Genomic DNA, 21,224 nt, shown 5'->3' on the forward strand with positions numbered 1-21,224 from the left:
TAATGGCCTTCCACCTCTTAGATTGTCCTCATAGCTTACCCGATCTTCATGAAGACGAGCACACCACAGTGACACTGTGCTACTTCCACTATTCTATTCTCACAGTCTCTCTCTAAGAGTTGTAAATTCCCGTTGCGTTCTCTCCTCGTTGAGGTTCGATTCTGATGTATGAGTGCTGGTCACTACGTGTAATCAGACGTGACTCGGTTTTAACTTCCATTATAAATCCGAATTACTCACGACAAAGCCATGCGAACCGCCAAACACATATATGACCGTCATGCCTAAAGTCTCGCTCAGAACTGACATGAATTTCAACTTGACGTTTGAAATGACACTCTTACTTTAGAAAAAGAGACGTGAAAGCAGCTGAGGAACTGTGTTATTTGGGCAACATAACTTATGACGGCAGATGCAAAGAGCATATGAAGTGCACACTGGCAAGAGCAAGAAAAGCGGTTCTGAAAAAAGTGGAATTTGTTAACATGGAAACACTTTCCGACATTATTTGTTCTGAGTACAGTGTAAAGCGGATATGAAGCGTAAACGATGACCATTACAGACAAAAATTCAATAGGAGCTTTAGAGATAATTGAGTTTAAGAACACTGCAAATGAGTAGACCTGCATATAGAAAAACTATTGAAGATGCACTGAATCGAGTGGGAAAAAGAAGAGCTTTATGGTAAAACTTTACTAAAGGAAAGATTTATATTCATACGGCACTTCTAGAAGCCTTGGCGAACGTTAAATGTGATAAAGAAGGAAGTCTGGACAAGGGTGGAGGAATGGCAGGGAGAGACACTAAGTACAGTAGGCATGTTCAGACAGTAGTAGGACACAATTGTTTCACAGAAATGAAGAGGCTTGTACAGGACAAACTCGCGTGGAGAGCTGCATCAAATCATACCAGTCCTCGGACACAGGTCTGCACCAACAACATTCGCCCGCTGCGTGCAGCGCACCTGTACGTTCGCCGTTATAGCTTCTCCAATGAGATATGGCGACAGGTTCAATCATTTTCTCATGGGCTGGCGTTATCTGGCGGGTATTTGAGTCTCGCTATCTGATTAGGAAACCACGATGGTCTTGACACTTCCTTTCTCTTACAGTTTCGAACTATGTACTCTTCGAGTGGATAGCAAATAAGAGGCTCTGCGTCAGAAACGCCAGAAGTAGCGAGGCGATTCTTTATCCTGTTAGATAGACAGACTTTTTACGTAAGCGTGCCTGTTGCTGCGTGTCGGCAACAGGTAAACGACGGAGTTCTCAATACATCCATTGCTATTCGCTCCAAAGACGCAAGCCACATAACTTGGATATTCAGAACTGGAGACTGTTTCTAATCTACCCGGACAACTCGTTTACGATCATCGATGAATTTTGGAAGAAGTCTCCCGATACTGTACCTTACCCTGGTTGTCTGCGACCAGAAGCTGTTGTCTCCTGGACTGTAACATTACCATGCTATTAAAGTGTAGTTTATCATCCTACAGATTTCTTTATCCATTAACTCTATATGGTGTTAAAGCTGAACTTTTACGCACTTGAACAATTAAATTGTACACATCTGTCCCCCTCTCTCCATACGAGAACATCCTCAGCCGTCACATGTCTCTAATGTGTCCGACGGGCAAGCAGAATGCATCACCTCTTGAAGTTTTGGACCTACTCCCCACAGTCATTGTCGTGTAACAACGATTACCGCAACCCATCGGTGTAAGCAACCTCTTGCAGATTGGATTGTGACGTTCAATGGCGGTGTCCCTACACCCAAGCTAATCTCTGTATACGCGTGAAGTACATGCGTTTTTGGAATGTTTCCTGTGGGACGAACTTTGAGATTTTCTGCGACCATCAGCGAAAAGCCTGAGATTACGGCTAAACCATGTGCTAAGTCATTGGTGTGTCCCTTAAGAGCGGACTTCAAGCAGTAAGTTACGCATTATTATGGCTGGCCAAGTAATCCACCTTGCATGGATGTATACCTGTATTCGTCGTGGCATACTATCCACAAGTTCATCAAGGCACTTTTGTTCCAGATTGTCCCACTTCTCAATGGCGATTCGCTGTAGATCCTTCAGTGTGGTTAGTGGGTCAGACGTCCATAAAAAACATTTTGAATCTATCCCGGGCATGTCTGATAGGGTTCATGTCTGCGGAATATGCCGGCTATTCTAGTCGATCGATGTCGTTATCCTGAAGGAAGTCATTGACAAGAGATGCACGATGGGAGAGCGAATTGTCGTCCATGAAGGAGAATGCCTCGCCAATATGCTACCAATATGGCTGCACTATCGGTCAGAGGATGGCATTCACGTATTGTACAGCCGTTACGGCGCCTTCCATGACCACTAGTGCGTATGTCGACCCCAAATAATGCCACTCCAAAACAGCAGGAAAAATCCAGCTTGCTGCACTCGCTGGACGATGTGTCTGAGGCGTTCACCCAGACCGGGTTGCCTCCCAACACGTCTCCTACGATTGTCAGGTTGAAGCTATATGCGACACAGATCGGTGAGGAGAACGTGACGCCAATCCTGAGCGGTCCATTCGGCATGTTGCTGAGCCCATCTCTACCGCGCTGCATGGTGTCGTGGTTGCAAAGATGGACCTCGCCGTGGACGTCGAGAGTGAAGTTGCGCATCATGCAGCCTATTGCACACAATTCGAATCGTATCACGACGTCCTGTGTCTACGCGAAAAGCATTATTCAACAAGGTGGGGTTGCTGTCAGCGTTCCACCGGGCCATAATCCGTAGGTAGCGGTCGTCCACTGCAGTTGTAGCCCTTGCCATCGATAATTCGTGTCTCTTTGTATCTCCTGCATGTCCGAACAACATCGTTTTGGTTCACTCCGAGACGCCAGGACACTTCCGTTGTTGAGAGCCCTTCTTGGCACAAAGTAATAATGCAGACGCGATCGAACAGCTTTATTGACCTGGTTGGTTGGTTGGTTTGGGGAAGGAGACCAGACAGCGTGGTCACCGGTCTCATCGTATTAGGGAAGGATGGGGAAGGAAGTCGGCCGTGCCCTTTCAGAGGAACCATACCGGCATTTGCCTAGAGTGATTTAGGGAAATCACTATTGACCTGGTTGAACTGCAGACAACAAGAGCTGTGAACCTACTTCCTGGTGGAACGGCTGCAACTGATCGGCTGTCGAGCCCCCTCCGTCTAAATATGTGCTGCTCATGCCATGTTGTTTACTTATTTGGGCGGATTTAGCGATATCTTTGAACAGTCAGATGGAGTGTCTCTCTGATACAATATCCATGTCAGTCTATCTTCAGGAATTCTGGGAACTGGGATGATGCAAAACTTTCTGTGATGTGTGTGTATGAAATTTAGACGTTAAGACTCATATTGTCTCCGCGTACTTCAACTTCGCAGTACGTCTGCAGTTGCAGTTTCACTCTGTGATGCCCATGGTATCCTTACCGCAACAGAACTGTGTCTGCAGGAAATCCGGAACATGTACTCTCTTCAGATATTACACCACTCTTCTTGCACCGTTTTCTTAGAGCGGGGTGACAAGTGTATCTTACTTTGTGAAGTCTTTAAGTATTATGCACTCTTAAGACAAGAAATAATAAAAAAAACAAGGAATTATCCGAATGGGGCGGAAATTAATAGGCGTGATGTACATGTATATGCGAACAAATTATTAGAAAAACACAGTTTTAATCTGCCAGGAAGTTTCATATCACCGCACACTCCACTACAGAGTGAAAATTGCGTTCTGTAAATTATTCGGCTTAGCATTGGTTGACACAGTTGTTGGGTGTCCGTCTGGAGGATATCGTACGAACTTCAACTGGCGTGTTGGATAGTCAGAATCCCGAGCTGGTTGGAGGGCCATGCCCATAATTCTCCAAACGTTTCTGATTATGAGAGAACCGGCGACTTTGCTGCCAAGGTAGGGTTTGGAAAAAAACAGACAAGTAACGGTTCAAATGGCTCCGAGCACTATGTGACTTAACTTTTAAGGTCATCAGTCCCCTAGAACTTAGATCTACTTAAACCTAACTACCCTAAGGACATCACACCCATCCACCGGTCGCGCGGTTCCAGACTGTAGCGCCTAGACAAGTAATAGCTCTTACCGTGTGCAGGTGGGTATTATCTTGCTGAAATGTAAGACCAGGACGGTTTGCCATGAAGGGCAACATAAAGGGATGTAGAATATTTCCGACATACTGCTGTGCTGTAGGAGATCCTCCTATGAAAAGGATGACATTCCAGACCATCACTGTTGGTTGTTGGGCAGAATGGCGGGTGACAGTCAGATTAGTATCCCACCGCTGTCGGTGGTGGCTCGAGACATGTTTGCGCTTATCATCGAACCTTCATTACACTCCAATCAATGAGTTTTCCGACCGAAGTCGAGTCTGGAAACGCCCCAGACAGAGGTGGAACACAGCCTGAATCCCGCCCTTCATACAGCCTGACATCCAGGAGTAATGGTCTATTACTGAAGTTAGTCAATTTGAGGTAATGAGCAAGAAACAATGGAAGTATAAGCCAAAAGTGGTTTGCTGCCTGTGAAGATGAGGTAGCAATTGAAGAAAGTGGAACAGAAAGTGAACCAGAAATGTTTGCTGTACTGAAAGGAAAAATGAAAAACAATTTTGTGCGTGTAAACAAAACTTTCGTGAAGTAAATAAGAATAAGGAACATCAGTTCGTTAGTCTTGATAAAAAAAATCTACCAACAGTCTAGACGCATCAGTGGCTTAGTTGATGACGTTAAAAAGTTGAAAGTTAAATTTAATCGAAAAATAGGGCGCCAGACAGCTGAACTAAAGCAAATGTGAGTGACAGATTTGCGTTTGTTTGACACTAGGGTTGAGGAAAATGTTTATCAAGTTGAGAATAAGTATAGGCAGCCCACAAAAGATATAAAATGTCAATAAACACAGGTTGTTAAAAGGATGACTGAAACTGTCTGGCAGATAAAAACAGCGCGCCGGATCGGATCGAGACCCGAAACCAGCTGATAGAACACTTACCCACGAAACGTGTAGGTCCCTAGTTCGTGTCTAGATCCGGAACAAAGTTTTAATCTGCCAGGAAGTTTCATATGAACGCACACTCCGCTGCAGAGCGAAAAGATCAATCCGGAAACAACCTCCAGGCTGTGGCTAAGCCATGTCCCCGCTACATCCTTTCTTCTCGGAGTGCTAGTTCTGCGAGTTTCGTAGGAGAACTTCAGTGAGGTTTGGAAGGTAGGAGACGAGATAGTGGGAGAACTGAAGCTGTGCGGACGGCGCGTGAGTCATGCTTGGATAGCTCAGCTGGCGAAAGACAAAGGTCTCAACTACTAGTCTCGGTAGGGCACACAGATTTAACCTGGCAGGCACTACCATATCAGTGCAGAGTGAAAATTTCATTGTAGAAAAAGCTGACTATTGGAAGCAAGAAAGGGGTAGATCAAATAAAAGAGGATGTGCATAAAATCGAGCAGAAAGTTGCTGCTGTGAAATTAGGTTGTGAAAATGACTATAATCATTTGGATAGTAAGATTAATGCTGTTTAGAATCTGCAAAGGTTGTGACACCACGTTGTCAACGGCTGTGTCTAAGTGGATACACTGTTCCCTTCCATGTCACCAAAGCTAAACAGTCTCAGTGTTTGCATGGGTGACTGCCTGGGCCTGCTGTGCGCTGTTGACAGACTTTCCTTTGCCTTTGCGACGGAGTGGACAAGTGGCATGGTTAGAAGTCCCTGATTATCAATCTGCTCCAATGTCGCAGATTAAATTCCAAACCTCTCTGCAGTGCATGTTGACACATCCATCATATGAGGACTTTAAGTTCGGTGGCCCACTTGATTCTTTTTCAGAGTAGTGGGCTATGTGCTAACCGGATTTCATCCTCTACATTTCCAATGCAAACATGACACTACATAGACTCACATACTTTTACAGTTATCTACACACTTAACGAAGACACTTACACACACAGAGTGCATACTTCACAAAGGAATGGTGCATGTGGACACTGAGGATAGAGAAAGCCTTTCCAATTAGGTGTCTGAACAAGCCCTTCATGGTGTGCTAGTCATTCATCCCATACGGCTTTACTTTATTTCTAACAAAATGATAAATCAGAATGGACGTAAACAAACGCACTTGTGAAAAAAAATCCGTGTAAAGATATCAAGGAAATCGCCTTGTTAGGTTGAAAACGGCAATCGTGATTGATGACATCTTCCGCCAAACGTACACTCCTGGAAATGGAAAAAAAGAACACATTGACAGCGGTGTGTCAGACCCACCATACCTGCTCCGGACACTGCGAGAGGGCTGTACAAGCAATGATCACACGCACGGCACAGCGGACACACCATGAACCGCGGTGTTGGCCGTCGAATGGCGCTAGCTGCGCAGCATTTGTGCACCGCCGCCGTCAGTGTCAGCCAGTTTGCCGTGGCATACGGAGCTCCATCGCAGTCTTTAACACTGGTAGCATGCCGCGACAGCGTGGACGTGAACCGTATGTGCAGTTGACGGACTTTGAGTGAGGGCGTATAGTGGGCATGCGGGACGCCGCTTGGACGTACCGCCGAATTGCTCAACACGTGGGGCGTGAGGTCTCCACATACATCGATGTTGTCGCCAGTGGTCGGCAGAAGGTGCACGTGCCCGTCGACCTGGGACCGGACCGCAGCGACGCACGGATGCACGCCAAGACCGTAGGATCCTACGCACTGCCGTAGGGGACCGCACCGCCACTTCCCAGCAAATTAGGGACACTGTTGCTCCTGGGGTATCGGCGAGGACTATTCGCAACCGTCTCCATGAAGCTGGGCTACGGTCCCGCACACCGTTAAGCCGTCTTCCGCTCACGCCCCAACATCGTGCAGCCCGCCTCCAGTGGTGTCGCAACAGGCGTGAATGGAGGGACGAATGGAGACGTGTCGTCTTCAGCGATGAGAGTCGCTTCTGCCTTGGTGCCAATGATGGTCATATGCGTGTTTGGCGCCGTGCAGGTGAGCGCCACAATCAGGACTGCATACGACCGAGGCACACATGGCCAACACACGGCATCATAGTGTGGGGAGCGATCTCCTACACAGGCCGTACACCTCTGGTGATCGTCGAGGGGACACTGAATAGTGCACGGTACATCCAAACCGTCATCGAACCCATCGTTCTACCATTCCTAGACCGGCAAGGGAACTTGCTGTTCCAACAGGACAATGCACGTCCGCATGTATCCCGTGCCACCCAACGTGCTCTAGAAGGTGTAAGTCAACTACCCTGGCCAGCAAGATCTCCGGACCTGTCCCCCATTGAGCATGTTTGGGACTGGATGAAGCGTCGTCTCACGCGGTCTGCACGTCCAGCACGAACGCTGGTCCAACTGAGGCGCCAGGTGGAAATGGCATGGCAAGCCGTTCCACAGGACTACATCCAGCATCTCTACGATCGTCTCCATGGGAGAATAGCAGCCTGCATTGCTGCGAAAGGTGGATATACACTGTATAGTGCCGACATTGTGCATGCTCTGTTGCCTGTGTCTATGTGCCTGTGGTTCTGTCAGTGTGATCATGTGATGTATCTGACCCCAGGAATGTGTCAATAAAGTTTCCCCTTCCTGGGACAATGAATTCACGGTGTTCTTATTTCAATTTCCGGGAGTGTATTTTCAACAAGTCTTTATGGCGTAGCACCATACATCGTTCCTCTAGAAGTCTGTCAATAGCAAGCAGCCATTTATATATGATGAGTCACAGATCATTCTTGACAGATATACAAGTATGTTACTACCATCTAACTGAGTGCTAGTAGTTACGGCGCCGGCCGAGATGTGCGACTAATGTACAGGCAATGAAACGTTCGGCAGGCAATATATATATATAATTTTCATCGTATGATATGGTGTTGTCTGATAATTATTGCTCATTTAATGTGTTTTGTTGTTATAACGCATAAGGGATGAATGCGATGCAATGTGGTATCTGAATATTTAAATTTCTGTTAACTGGGTGAGTGATACCGAGGGAATTTGGATCTGGTTAGTGAGAGTGAATCATATACACTAGGTTAAATTAGTAATATGTAATTCACCAGTTTACTGTATTGCGGAAACAGGAAACATACTCCAGAAATTCGGCACAGAGAGGTTTATTTTCTTATTTTGCGCGATTTCTGAGGTTGTTTATTTAATGAATTACATTAAAAGATATTACTGTTGTGATTGATCCAAAGTAAAAGATGATGGCGAGCGAGGATTAGAACTAATAGCTGATAGGCTATGATAGATGTCTGCAAATCAGAAATAGCATCCGCTGGCATTTGCTGCTCTAGATTACTACTTTTAAGTGCAGAAGGAATTCGGGTCTCAGGCATCAAGATGATCGCACGTGTTTACACTGAGCTCTGAAAATATTTTTTATTTTGCTGAATTGTAGTCTAGAAAAAGAAAACATGGAATGTCAGACAGTATATACGGATGAATGTTGTGAGAATTCCGGATTTTTTTTGTATGTGAATAACTTAAATACGCGTAGGGTGTTGCACAAGTCATGACTGGGAACTCATTGTTCAAAGTTCCCGAAATGTAGAGTACCAAGAGAACGTTCTATTACACCGAAAATCCATTCGTAAGTTTTCCGGTAAGAGGTTAGGTGGATGCGATGAACTGGCTAATGAGAGTGTAAATGTTGAAATGCCGAATTCAAATAAGAGCAGACTTCGGGGTTAATTTGTTGGTAAGAAGTAACAATGTTTTGAGATTTTCACACAACATCTTTCTCTCGTTGAATAATTAATGAAACTCGGTAGTATGAAATATTCGATGCACCCTGCAGATACGGTTAGTGCGACTGATTCAGCTACAGATTTTCAAGTCGAGAAACTCTAATCATTTTCTAACAGGGTAGACGTGTGCTGCAGAAGATAACTGGAAGATGAGTGGACACTCTCTGTAGGCGAAACACCATGGGCTGCGGCACCTACTTCTCTGACAATAATGCTCTTAAATGAATTTTATTCATAGTGGATGCTGTCGAACTGTTCCTTTATGGGGTTGTAGAAAAATATCCGCTACCAGTTACAATAAAAGGTTCTTTATTCGTCACACGAGCGGTTTCGGGCTTACGCCCATCTTCAGGTGTTTATACATTCATTTACATGTTTGTACTGTTGGAGATAAAAAAAGATGAAGCACCATTATTGTAGTTATGCTGTGATAATAGTTTTGCCACTTAGTTACACACTTATGGTCATTTTCACGTCCATATATCAGGTATAGCTCCATATTACACTATTATCATGCGCACTCGTGAAATACACTATGTTTACATACAAACATGTTCTGGTAGTTGTCAAATATTTCATGTTTACATACAAACATGTTCTGGTAGTTGTCAAATATTTCATGAGGTACATGCTTCACTCCTTAGTGACTTCTGTTTACAGTTGTGGTCCCTTCAATCCTACCACTCTACTTTCCTTTTTGTTCATTAATGAAACTTTTACAACATTATACAAGAATTGAAAAAAGGGAGGGTAAGAAAAGAGATAAAATGTCATAACCATTCAGCGCAAATATTGTTCCAACATCACTACAGCGAATAGACGAACTGCTTCTGTTGTCATCACAAAATAAAAAAATTCGAAATCGAAGAAACATTAATATAAATGAGTGAAGCGTTCTCATGGTTTCAAGCCAGGCATTTCGAAGAACAACGCTTTAATGTGGAATCAAAACTACGGTAGTATAAGGAGTTTTTCAAACACTCTAAGCATTGGCAGAGGTGATGGCATGAGTCAGAAAAAACCGCCATAGCATAATTTTTGATATTCGTGACAGCGATTAATGCGTCACAGTCATGTTTTTAGTTCCGTAAAGGTAACTGATACTGTTGATCACAGTATTCTATGAAATATACCAGAATCACTAGGAAAATAATTGTAGCTAATGACTAGTTAGGTGTTAGATAGGGACAAGAGTAGAGATATAAAAAACCTTGAATATGACCGGAAGCTAAACGAAACACTTGTCACAATTATAACTCACTAATAGAAGAGGTCCTCAGGATAAAACTTTAAGACTAGTACTGTCTCTGAAAAATGACTTTCCTTGTAACGTAAGATCAATAGCTTGTTTTTAACATTAACGTAGTCACTGTGGCTACCAGGAGACAGTAAACACTGAAGAAACAAGAAAACGCATTACATAAAATGCAGATGAAGCCCTCAAGGAAGTTCGGTCAACGTGCAATAAAGGTACATTGAACATAAAGAAAACAAATGGCATGATTTCAGTTCGAAGAATCAAACTGACACTTACTTCTACAAGTAGATGGCTCCTCCATATACTACATACCAAACAGGAAATTTCTACTAATAAGTGATGAATGACGCAATGTACTGTCTGCTGGAAGAGAAAGTCCTTAGTCAATTACAAAAAAAAGGAAGCGTGTTTGTGCATGTAAATTTGCCATCAATGACGAAATATTATTTTGGAACAAGAAAGAACTGCATTGCACGTGTTTTGAACATAAAAACATATATATCAAATAGTAATATAACATAATAAAATAACAGTACAGTAATATAGTAAATACTAAGACTAATAAAGACTTTGACTATATCATTCAAGGAATTTCTGTATAATTGTGGGATAAAGACTTGGATGAATAAAATGGTGTCAGCTCTAGAACCTGTCAAACGCTTTTGTACGAGATTTCTTCTAAACGTACGATTTTGCTAATTGTACGTAAGTTTTTTCACAATATATGCATCTGTCCTTTTAATCTCATTTCTTACCTCTCTCCTCATGTCAATATAATTCAACGGAAATAATTATTTATAGCTAGAATTTAAGTTTTATCGTTTCCCATCTGCCTTTCTCTTATCGTAATGGAGCACTGGTAGCGATTACGCCAAATATAATTAATCGCATGATTTTCAGGCAGCACGCACAAGATAACAAAAAAAAATACATAATATATTTTGCCATCAGGATAAGAAAAAACTTTTTGCAGAGTAGTTTTCATTAAATGTACTCGACGAACCCAAATATAATTAACAATAATGTGAGACTCAAACTTGCTTATTTTATTCAAACCATAATTAACAGTATGAAAGGACAATGTTTAACAGAGAATTTAAGTAACATTGAGAATAATAGAGTAGCTATGTGGGTGATAACATTGAGTCTCCCTCTGCAACAGTATTTATTTATCAGACAATAACTTATACAGTTTTAAACGAACCAAGCGTATTTTTAAGCTAACCGTGTGCGTTAAGAACACAAGTAAACTGTTATAATCCAGTCTAGTACACTGATTCAGAAGTATTCGCCTACGTAGAAACGTTGACGATAGTTATCCGCTGCTCCGAGTGTGCGAAATATACGCGACATAACGACTCATAAATATTTTCATACACGATTCCAAACACAACAAACCGATACCCTCCATTAAAAAAGGGGAAAGAACAGAGAGAGAGAGACGGACGATATGGCCACGTGCCACAAATACTTTGTAGTTTCTCTAAGAGGTCCATTTTCTTGCTTTTGCTAGTGGCCTGTAAGTTGCCTGTAAGTCGTCATTAATGATAGAAATAGACTTCAACCCGATTAATGTGAATAGTAATTGCAGATATATTTAATTTTTTTAGTATAAAGGCATCATTGTGTTAATATCCTGTACTCAAGCTTCTGCCAGTTTGTCCAAGTTAAAAGATTGGGCAATTTTCACAAATAATCTTTTAAATTCCCGATTTTTCTGAGCCTAGGCTGGTGGTTTTGGTGAACTCCAGGTGGAAATTGTAATGAGATTGTGCATAGCAATGGAATGAAAGCAGATAGTTTCTTTTCTGCTGCTGGTTGTGAATTTGCTGCAGATGATACACTATCTAATTTTGTTGTACAGATGGTCAATTATTTGTGGTTTACAGCCATTACTCTTAGCTACAGTTTTGATAATATTGATTTTTTTCTCCTTGGCAGATGAACTTAGGCGAATTTTAACTATACAGTTTAACAAATAAGTGAAATAAGCAATTTTTTGCTGTATAGGAGGGCACAAAGCATCGTTCGTAATTACATCTGTGGTGGTTGGTTTTCTGTGATTTTGAAAAGCACGCTTTTGAATCAGTCTTTTTATTCTAAGACCAACAAAATTAATACCCTCTTCTGCTTGATGCTCAACAGTGAATTTGATATTGTGATGCAAGTTACTCGCGGCATTTTCAAATTATTCCACTTCATCTACTGCACGATTGAAAAAGATGACTGTGTCATCAACAAACATTTTGTAATAAATGTTTATCTTTTAAATGAGCAATGGACCTGAAAAATTTATTTCGCAAATCGTTTCTGTAAATATCAGCAAAACGTTCTATGAGACTGATTCCCATTGCCAAACCATTTGGCTGCATACAGACTTTCTAATTGAATGAGAATTGGTTATGGGATATAATTAATTTTAACATTTCTGTGAGTATGTATATTTCGGCGTTGCAAGTCTGTTTCTTTAATTAATTTGCATTTAATTATTTCGATAGTTTCATGAACAGGTAAATTTGTGCATAGGTTTACGATGTTTATAGGTGCAAATCACTTACATCATTAACAAATTGTTGAGGATTTCTGATAGAGAAGTTGTCTTCAAATACGTAAAAACTGTTGAAGAAATCCTTACGCTTCTTAGGGGTGTAAGGTGCAGGATGTTCCTTGAGTTAACAATCGGATTGTAGTGGACACTGTGTTTTTTCTTTGGTTGAGATCTTAGTTTAGGAGGGGCAAGGTTCATGACCGGCCTATGTTAATCATCAGCATCTGATAAAGGTACGTGGAATTTTTAATTAATTTCCGAAGCTGAGCTTGATAATTAGGTGTGGGAATTGTCTTCAGTTATTTTGTGTTGTTTTGAAGAAAGACTTTTAAGATTTTGTCGATGCCATTTTCTTCATAAGTAACTAATGCAGCGTTACTTTTATCTGCCTTAACAACAAGGGTTTTGCTACATGTAACTTTTTTATTAATGGTAGCGAGTATTTCTGAATAAGTTTCCCTAGACCTGTGTGTTGATTGTAGATTTGTAGCAGTGATTTTACTGGCTTTTGAACTTAAAGCATTTTGTTCAGTTAGTTTGGCCCTGTCACAGGGCTGATAACTAATTCGTCGATGTTTTTGTCGCTACATTTTGCTACAGTATTATGTCTGAGACCTTTATTTAGTAAACCAAGTTTAGCTCCATCAAGTAGAATGATGGCGGAGTCTACTCTTCTATCATAAAGCGCCAATTCTGTGATGATGGGGGGTGTCAGTAGGATAAGGTGTTAATTTTGAAGTAATTGACAGAATTTTCTTTTTACGTTTCGTAGAGATAATTAACTGTTTTTGCTTATTTGTCAATTAATGTAGCGTAAGATGTGCATGACGACAGTAGGAAGCATATGGTTACGAAGTTTAAGATTCGGTTTGTATATTTACCAGTTTAGTATGTCTTTTTCCTTGTAGATGGACCTGACTTCAGTTTTTCACCACATTATTTCATACATAGATATGAGAATCTGTGCAGATTTACTCTGGCTCTTAATGTTAACCTTAATGTAGTTAGGGATTACACTGAAAGCGAGATAGGTCTTTTTAAACTTTACAACTTGTATTAGTTTCCTAATCCTCACTTTTCAGTTCTTAAATGTATAAAATGTTTGGAGTGCCTGACTTGACATTTTCATTGTTATTTTACCCATGTTTAAAGTTCTGAACTCCGTAGCTGTTAATGATAGTTGATGAAGGACGCAATGAAACACAAATACTTTTAAAATGGTTCATTTTAATGCCATAACCGGTGTCGGACCACCACGCCCATCTTCAGATGGCTAATATATTTTTTTAGATAGGGTTTTGACCAACATCATGTGATCTGTTCCACACAACACAAGAACATTTTAATATTTAGTGCCACTTCATAAGTTGTTTCACTAACAAAAATACGTTAAAGTGCTTGCATTTTTTATATATGATCAGCGTAGTTATATTTACTTAATCAAGGTTCAGCAGATGGGGATTTGTTTTGCTGTAGTCCATGTGGTTTTCCAGCTCGTCTATGTTGCTGAATTCCACGCAACACACATACTGTAAATAAACCACTTCACATTGATTAATGATTCTCAACTGAATACCGTGAATACACAAATATACTTGTAAACAGTTGCCATCGGCCTGTTTTGTTCTTAAAGCCGCGTCATCAGTGTCTGACAGTCATGACACTTTCGTTGGATACTAGTGTTAAGTATCCTCGAGCACTATATTTTGGGGGCAAATACACAATATTTAAATGCAATTGACAAACTACGAAGAAGTATCATAAGAAAAAAATCGCTAAAATCTGCTGTTGGGATCACAATACAGATCTGTTCAAAACATTATAGCTTTTAACCACAGACTGTAAGTACTTTTACTCATCAGTTACGCATATCAACTTGTTTGGTGAGTATGGTCTCTTGAAATGGAAGAACAGTGTAGCACTAACTTCTTACATTATGAGATAACTTCTCTGCAAGAATGTGAAAACAAAATTCTACTGTATACTAGGGACAACCCGAAGGAGGTTGCGCTGTTTTAAAGAGACTGGTCCTTCGTTCGGGAGCATGGAGGCTCTACTCTTCATCAGGTAATTGCGATTTATAATTTCCGTGATTTCCGTGAATTACTTCATGTAAATGCTGGGATGCTTACTGCTACATAGACGTCGATTACCTGTCCCGTGCTGACTTTTATATTGTTCAATCCCTGTATATAATAATATATCCACGGATGAACAAAGCTACAACTACCTACACAGCTTTTGAGATTGGGTTTTTCATCAAATACTACGGAGAGTGTTACAAAATGAAGCAACAGAGTCGAGCGAAAGTGTGAACAGCAATTTACGACTGTTTGCTGATGTTGTTGGTGTGATGTATGGCAACTTGCTCCCAATCTATGAAAACATAAGTTAATCAGGAAGCGAAGGAAAAACAATCCTGTAACGTTTGAACACAGCGTTAGTAGCGTGATACTTGACACAACCACCTCGAGTAAATACCGAATCGTTACGCTGAAAAGCGATATGAAATGAAACGAACACGTCAGAATGGTAGTGAGATAGGCGAATGATCAATGTTTTATTGGGAAGATTTTGAGGTAGTAAAGCTCGTCTATAAAAGAGACGGCTTACAGAACACTAGTGAGAACCATTCGTAAGTACGGCCCTAGTATTTGGACTCCCCTTGAGGTGGGATTAACGGAAGACATTCAGAAGCGATTCAGAGATTGCTGCTAGACATGTTATCGGTAGGTTCTGACTGCACGCTCTTATTACGGAGATGATTCGTAAACTCAAATGGAAATTCCTGGAGCGGAAGACAATGTTCTTTTCACACGGTGCTGTTTTGGAGGTTTAGAAAAATCGGTATTTAACACCGACGGAACTACTCGCAAAACATGCAGGCGATTACGGTTCGTACAGAGTCTTATAGAGACTCGTTTTTCCAAAGCACTGTTTTCGAATAGAACGGGAAAGGAATTCTCTAGCAGAGGTACGTGGTAACCTCGGCCACGAACTGTACATTACCGTGCGGATATGTATGTAGAGGTAGATATTTACGTGTACAATTATTGTGACTAAAAATTAAGAAATGATGTGTAACATCAGGAGTGAAAACCTGTCATACATTTGAGAGTACTGTAATCTTCCAGTTGACAGAGACATAAAAAACGATGAATAAATATTGATCGATGTGCCCTACCAGGAGCAATTCAGCATTTGTGCTGACGTGCTCCTTTTCAGAGCAAGTCTAGACTTCTGACATAATCAAACCAGCCGACTGACGACATTCAATGTATAAGCGTCATTGTTTCTATATGTTATAAACAAATTGCTAATCGGAGTTATTCAATTTAAACTTAATTCATACGGAAAGGTCTATCCGATAACATAACCATTATTTTTACATTTGGCAATTGAGATGGAGTTTAGTGATAGCCGTATGTATGGCGGTACGACTGTTATCAGGAACCAGTCAGCCACAGAAAATGTCAGATGAAAAATTGAAGGACAAGTACTTTTATCTAACCGTAAGCCATTTCATACTCCGAGGGAGAGATAACTAAACGTTTCCACTAATTTAATGAAAACACTTGTGACGTTCACAGTATCACGGTACAGAATACCGGGTATATATAGGAAATGAAGACTAGCGAGTGGCGCATTTGGAGACCTACAGCCTCAACATGAAGACCACGTTTGCTGTTGTCGTTGCAGCCGTCTGCCTTACCGTCTCCCCAGGTAAGCTATATCCAGAAGCAAACTGCACTTTGCCATTTATATTTAGTTATGATGTTACGTCGTTCAAAGATAGACTCACTATTCAGTAAATCTATGCTATAGGGGAACATTTTGACATACGCTATTCAACGCATTCACCTCATCAGCAACGTAGAACGGGGAACAAATTTATTGAAACGTTTGAGCCTATTATGATTCTAATAATTATCCCTCCACCACAACATTAAAGTTATCACAGACAGGTCCTAGAAAAGAGCCTCAACAATGATAGCTGTGAACAGTAATTTTAACTGAAGATAATGATATAGCATATACCGAGGAAGTGGTTAGGCTACAAACACAAGGATGAAAAGATGAAACATTATGTTTCGAAGACGAATTAACGAGGCTTGAAGGTGTAGCACAAGAAATGATTCGTGGAGAATGGTAGAGGGGAAAAATTTCTGGTGCTGGCCTTAAGGGATTTCGTGGAACCAAACAAAACATAAAGCTGGGTGTCTGGGAGAGAATTTGAAAGAAGGCACTACTGTTAATGAATGCGCATTTCTCTCTCATTCATCAATTATCCATATGCGCAATTGTGCTTGCACCCAATGGTTCTTTTGAGAAATTTCCAGAGTGCTTTCTAGCATTGTTTCACTTTAATGGAGACAACACATCGATTTTCCTTGGTTGTGTTCACGTCATGACGTCATGTGCTAATCCACAGCACCCTGCCACAATCACCGCCAACTGTAAGCTTATCATTTTTATCAGAGTTGCAGGTTCTTTGGGAGAGGTCGATTCATCGAACATTGCAGTCCTACCAATCCAAGTTTTAGGATTGGAACACCATTGCTCTTTTCAAAATAAAGAAGAAAGAAAGAAAAAAAGTGTGAATCGGAGTCAGAGAGAGTGTGCCGTTGGGAGTCGAGGTAGGCAGCACTTTGGGTGGAACAGCTTTGTGTTGAATATTACTAACACTTAAGACGAAACAAATGTCAGTGATAGATAAGTAGAGGAAATACAATGAGAGAAAAGTCAAGTAGAGAACCCGGGACCTGAAAGAGGAGCTGGTAACCTACCATCTGTGAACCCTCAATTGACAATAATCAGGTTGCATTAAAATTGAAAGGGGCCCATAGCATTGTAACTGCGTGCACTGTCAGATTTCTCAATCATCCTTTGTTTCTCTGTACGTGAACACTTCACCTTTAACTAAATAATATGCGATAGCATTTATCTTGCGACCGCTAATACTCATCGAAATGTGAGCGACAAGGCGTGGGAAGCTATATTGCATAAAGAGAGTATGGTCTTGTCCACAGGGGATGCAACCTCACTGGAGGGAGCTTTCGTGAATTCGACAAGGATCATCCCTGCTCCCAGCATATCATACTACTCTGTGAATGGGACAGCCATGAAGGAGATGATGATAGAAGCTGTCTCTTCTTACCTTGCCAACATGACGGACGGAATCGGCTTCCAGACAGCCAACGCAGCCCGGTGGACTTACAGGTCGATTCGCAACATGCAGGAGGGCATAGAATACACTGTTATCAACATCCAGAGTGGAGTCAATGATTCGTTCGACAACATCCTGCCAGTGCTGGCCACAGCCTACCGCAACTTCTCTTCTGCTGTCAAGGGTGGCTTGAGATCCACGAAACACTTCAATTCACAAGTAAGATTCTGTTGTGTACCCTTATGATTTTTCTGCCGGAATTAAACACCAGAATTAAACGGCGTTAACTCACCAATGTGTGGATATGGTTCACAGGGAAACTTGAGAACAGGTGCTGGACAGCAGAGGGACAGCGGCATTTGGACTCTGGACGAGGCGTTCGTCCACCTGCCGGAGACAGTGGCACCAGACCTGCAGAAACTGCACGACTGGATCCTCGACTTTGCTTACATCGGCATCTCAAACGCCACTGCCGAGCTGCCGGCTATCATGGAGGAACGCCGGGTGACGGTGAGGACTTACAGTGGAGAGAATCAAGATTAATCACATCTTCCTTGTGTGGTGACTGGAAGAAGAACGATTATGTTGTGTTGTATGGACTGTTTTGTGTGACCGCTTTATTTGTATTACAGGTCTTAGACTAAGTGAATACTTGAACAGTTTTACCTCTTGTACGCTTTTCTAGTTGCTGTATCAGGTTCCATCTACTGCCCTGTCAGGCCGCAGTGGCGTACTGACCATTATGATTGGGAGTTAATAGAAGTCGGTCGTCGTAACTAATGTTGTCAGATGGATCCAAGTTCATTGTAATGATCGAATCTGGACACCAGTTAATGAGTAGGAAATGAGGAGAGCATCTGCTTTCTTATTCAGTGTTTATCGGTCTTGAAGACTGTGTCGACAGTAGAATCGATCTCCACTAATTGCACTCTTGGGCTCTTTGAATTTATTTCGATATGGACCCCAGCTGTTGTAGACCATTCGCAATCTCATCCAGTTCGCACTTTCTGATTCTGTGAAGAGAACGAGTTTCTTAGGGTTTTACACCATTACAGGTTCTAAAAATTTTATAAGAATGGAGCGGCAGCCGTAGGATCAAATTTTATTGAGGAGAAAATAAACAGCAATCAGTTGCAAAATGCAATGTTTATTTAAACCCATTGCAGAGGGGTTTAAATAAACCTCCATTTTCAACAAAATTAGCTGTTTATTGTTTCTTCAAGAATATTGCAGTTTTGGCTACACCCTGTTCATGCAGGCAAGCCCCATGTCCTGTGAATCGAAGTCTTTACTCCTTTACTTTCTGGTCAGTGTTTCGTTCCTGCATCAGTTCCTCCAGCAAAATTTTCTTCTTTCTTTTTACGTAATATTGCGAGAATTAAATCGTAAACGAATTTTACCCTTTGCCAAGGTTTCTGCTGTAAACCATTCAGCATCTTCTGAGCAGGCCATAAAGAGTGACGGTAATGAGCACCCATCAGCTTTGTACAATTACATGCCGAGCGATCTGCGTATGAATACACGAAGAACTACAGCGAAAGCATCTGACTGCTACGGACACAGTATAAATCCTGATTTGTGAGGAATGAGTGTGAGGTGAGTCTGAAGGTCACTTTTGAATATGTTTTCCTTGAATAACTCGAAAACGCGCTTCTTTACGAACATAAACTACATGAAATTCCCTACAGAAAGCTACTGCTATTTTTTTTCTATAGGACTAATAGTCTGGGGGCAGCGAGCGAGAGAGCTTGAAAATTTTGTGCCTCGATTTCGAAGGGTAGGTATTTCAATGCGGATTGCATAAAACGACAGCGGTAGGGGAAACTGAATCAGCCTGTATGAAAATGTTGGTACGCAGTTTCCGTTTCTAGCGTTGTTCTCAGAGTTTTAATACTAATTGTACACAGTGGCTCCTAAAAACAGATACCGCATCGCCAGTGAATGTATCCTACCATAGGTACATAATGTTACTCGTGGTAGCCAAGCGAGTCGTCAGTTATCATGTAACTGGTATAGTGGGTACAGTTTTGCGTTAAGAGTTCCGAGATCCCGAGTTAGATTTTCTGATGTGGTATTAAACGATTATACCTGTTTTGTGCAAGACCTACTGTATTGGTTCTCAACGATTAGGAAGTAAGCTACCTTCTCAAGGAACCTAAAATTAAAATAATTACACCTTCACCCTGAGTAGAGCACTTCAACTAGTGCATTGTACCGCGAAACTCTATGGAATGTACTATATGGCCAACACAGCTGCATGCTATAGCTTGAAGACCTTTATTATAATGTGATTATAGCGTATTTTCAACGTCCACTTTCTACTGAAAAATGTACAGGACAATATTTTGTTGCAGATCCTTTTGTGGTGTCAGTGTAAATAAATTGCTATGGGTCCCATGTGTATGAAAATTTTGGTTCGCCCTGTATAGAACATATTTTTTGGAATATTCCATCTAAGTGGTACTTTAAGGGGAAGAAATTGCCATTTGAGACAAACATGTCGCTGGTGCATCAAACCATTCAGAAGACTGATCGACTAAATTAATGTTTTATTGTAGAAGAGCTTCTTATCGTTAGTGTTACTTATTAATTTCTGTAAATGTGAATTTTTTTATCAGAGTCTATTTATTCTCCTGATACGGGAAGTCATGAAACGTGAAAGTTTTGCCATTCTGTTCATTCTTCCTGTAAGCCTTCTAACATCCAATTCACAATTTTTGCTCTCATTTATTCGATGTTGTCGAAGTTTTAACTCTGGCGTCGTTGAGTTTTGGTTTTGTCTAGTGTGAAATTAGGCCTAAGTAACAGAGACAGACGAAGTCACAGTGACGTGTTATCTCTCTCTGTGCAGTCGCTGTACCCTAGAGCGGCAGCTGCCATGTTGCTGGCGAACAGCTACCACCAGAGCTACGACCAGCTGTTCCAGGAGTACTCCAGCCCAGACATCTACAGCGACTACGCTGCAGCTCGCGACGAACTGCTCTCCCTGGAAATTGAGTGAAGAGCTGCATCCGTGGACAACGAACACGTGTTGGTTGTTTGATCACAACACTGCATTTTGAGGCTGTATACTAGGATGTACGGATCAATAAATATCACTCAAGCATATTAAAATAATGTCTGGTTATTTAATTATGCGTAGGAATGATATGAGAAAGGAACTGACTGAAAATCTGGGAAAACAGAAGCCGTGACAAAGAAGGAAGTGAAAAGAGTTATATAGTATCTTATTTGACGGAAAGCCAGCAGAATAGGTTTCTAATTTAAGTGTCTGTGGAGACATTAAAATGGAAAGATTCGAGGTGGCATGCCATTTATTTAATTAAGTCAGACGAAATTGCTTCAATAGGAGAGACACGTATAGAAATAAAGGAGGTTAGGGGTACCTGTACATAGATCCACCTACATTATGACATTGTCCTTATGACTTCGGACCTTGTATAGTGAGTAAGGCAGAAACAATCAGCAGAAAAGGTTACCGCAGGG

At 41.4% G+C, this 21,224-nt stretch overlaps 1 protein-coding gene across 1 annotated transcript; it reads left to right on the plus strand.

Moving 5' to 3' along the window:
- Positions 1-16,180: 16,180 nt before the first annotated feature.
- Positions 16,181-20,870, plus strand: LOC126266733 (uncharacterized). The gene is made up of 4 exons (XM_049971219.1): positions 16,181-16,294; positions 17,602-17,957; positions 18,054-18,248; positions 20,590-20,870. The coding sequence occupies exons 1-4, from the start codon at positions 16,240-16,242 to the stop codon at positions 20,737-20,739; spliced, it is 756 nt and encodes a 251-aa protein (XP_049827176.1). The 5' UTR covers positions 16,181-16,239; the 3' UTR covers positions 20,740-20,870.
- The last annotated feature ends 354 nt before the right edge of the window (positions 20,871-21,224 follow it).

Source organism: Schistocerca gregaria, chromosome 4 (genome assembly GCF_023897955.1).
Source record: "Schistocerca gregaria isolate iqSchGreg1 chromosome 4, iqSchGreg1.2, whole genome shotgun sequence".
Taxonomy (NCBI): domain Eukaryota; kingdom Metazoa; phylum Arthropoda; class Insecta; order Orthoptera; family Acrididae; genus Schistocerca; species Schistocerca gregaria.

Bases quoted from the DNA above. Each gene is read 5' to 3' on its own strand.
- LOC126266733 (XM_049971219.1), top strand. From the start codon at position 16,240: ATGAAGACCACGTTTGCTGTTGTCGTTGCAGCCGTCTGCCTTACCGTC. The intron at 16,295-17,601 runs GTAAGCTATATC...TCTTGTCCACAG, and splicing joins CTGCCTTACCGTCTCCCCAG to GGGATGCAACCTCACTGGAG. The intron at 18,249-20,589 runs GTGAGGACTTAC...CTCTCTGTGCAG, and splicing joins TGGAGGAACGCCGGGTGACG to TCGCTGTACCCTAGAGCGGC.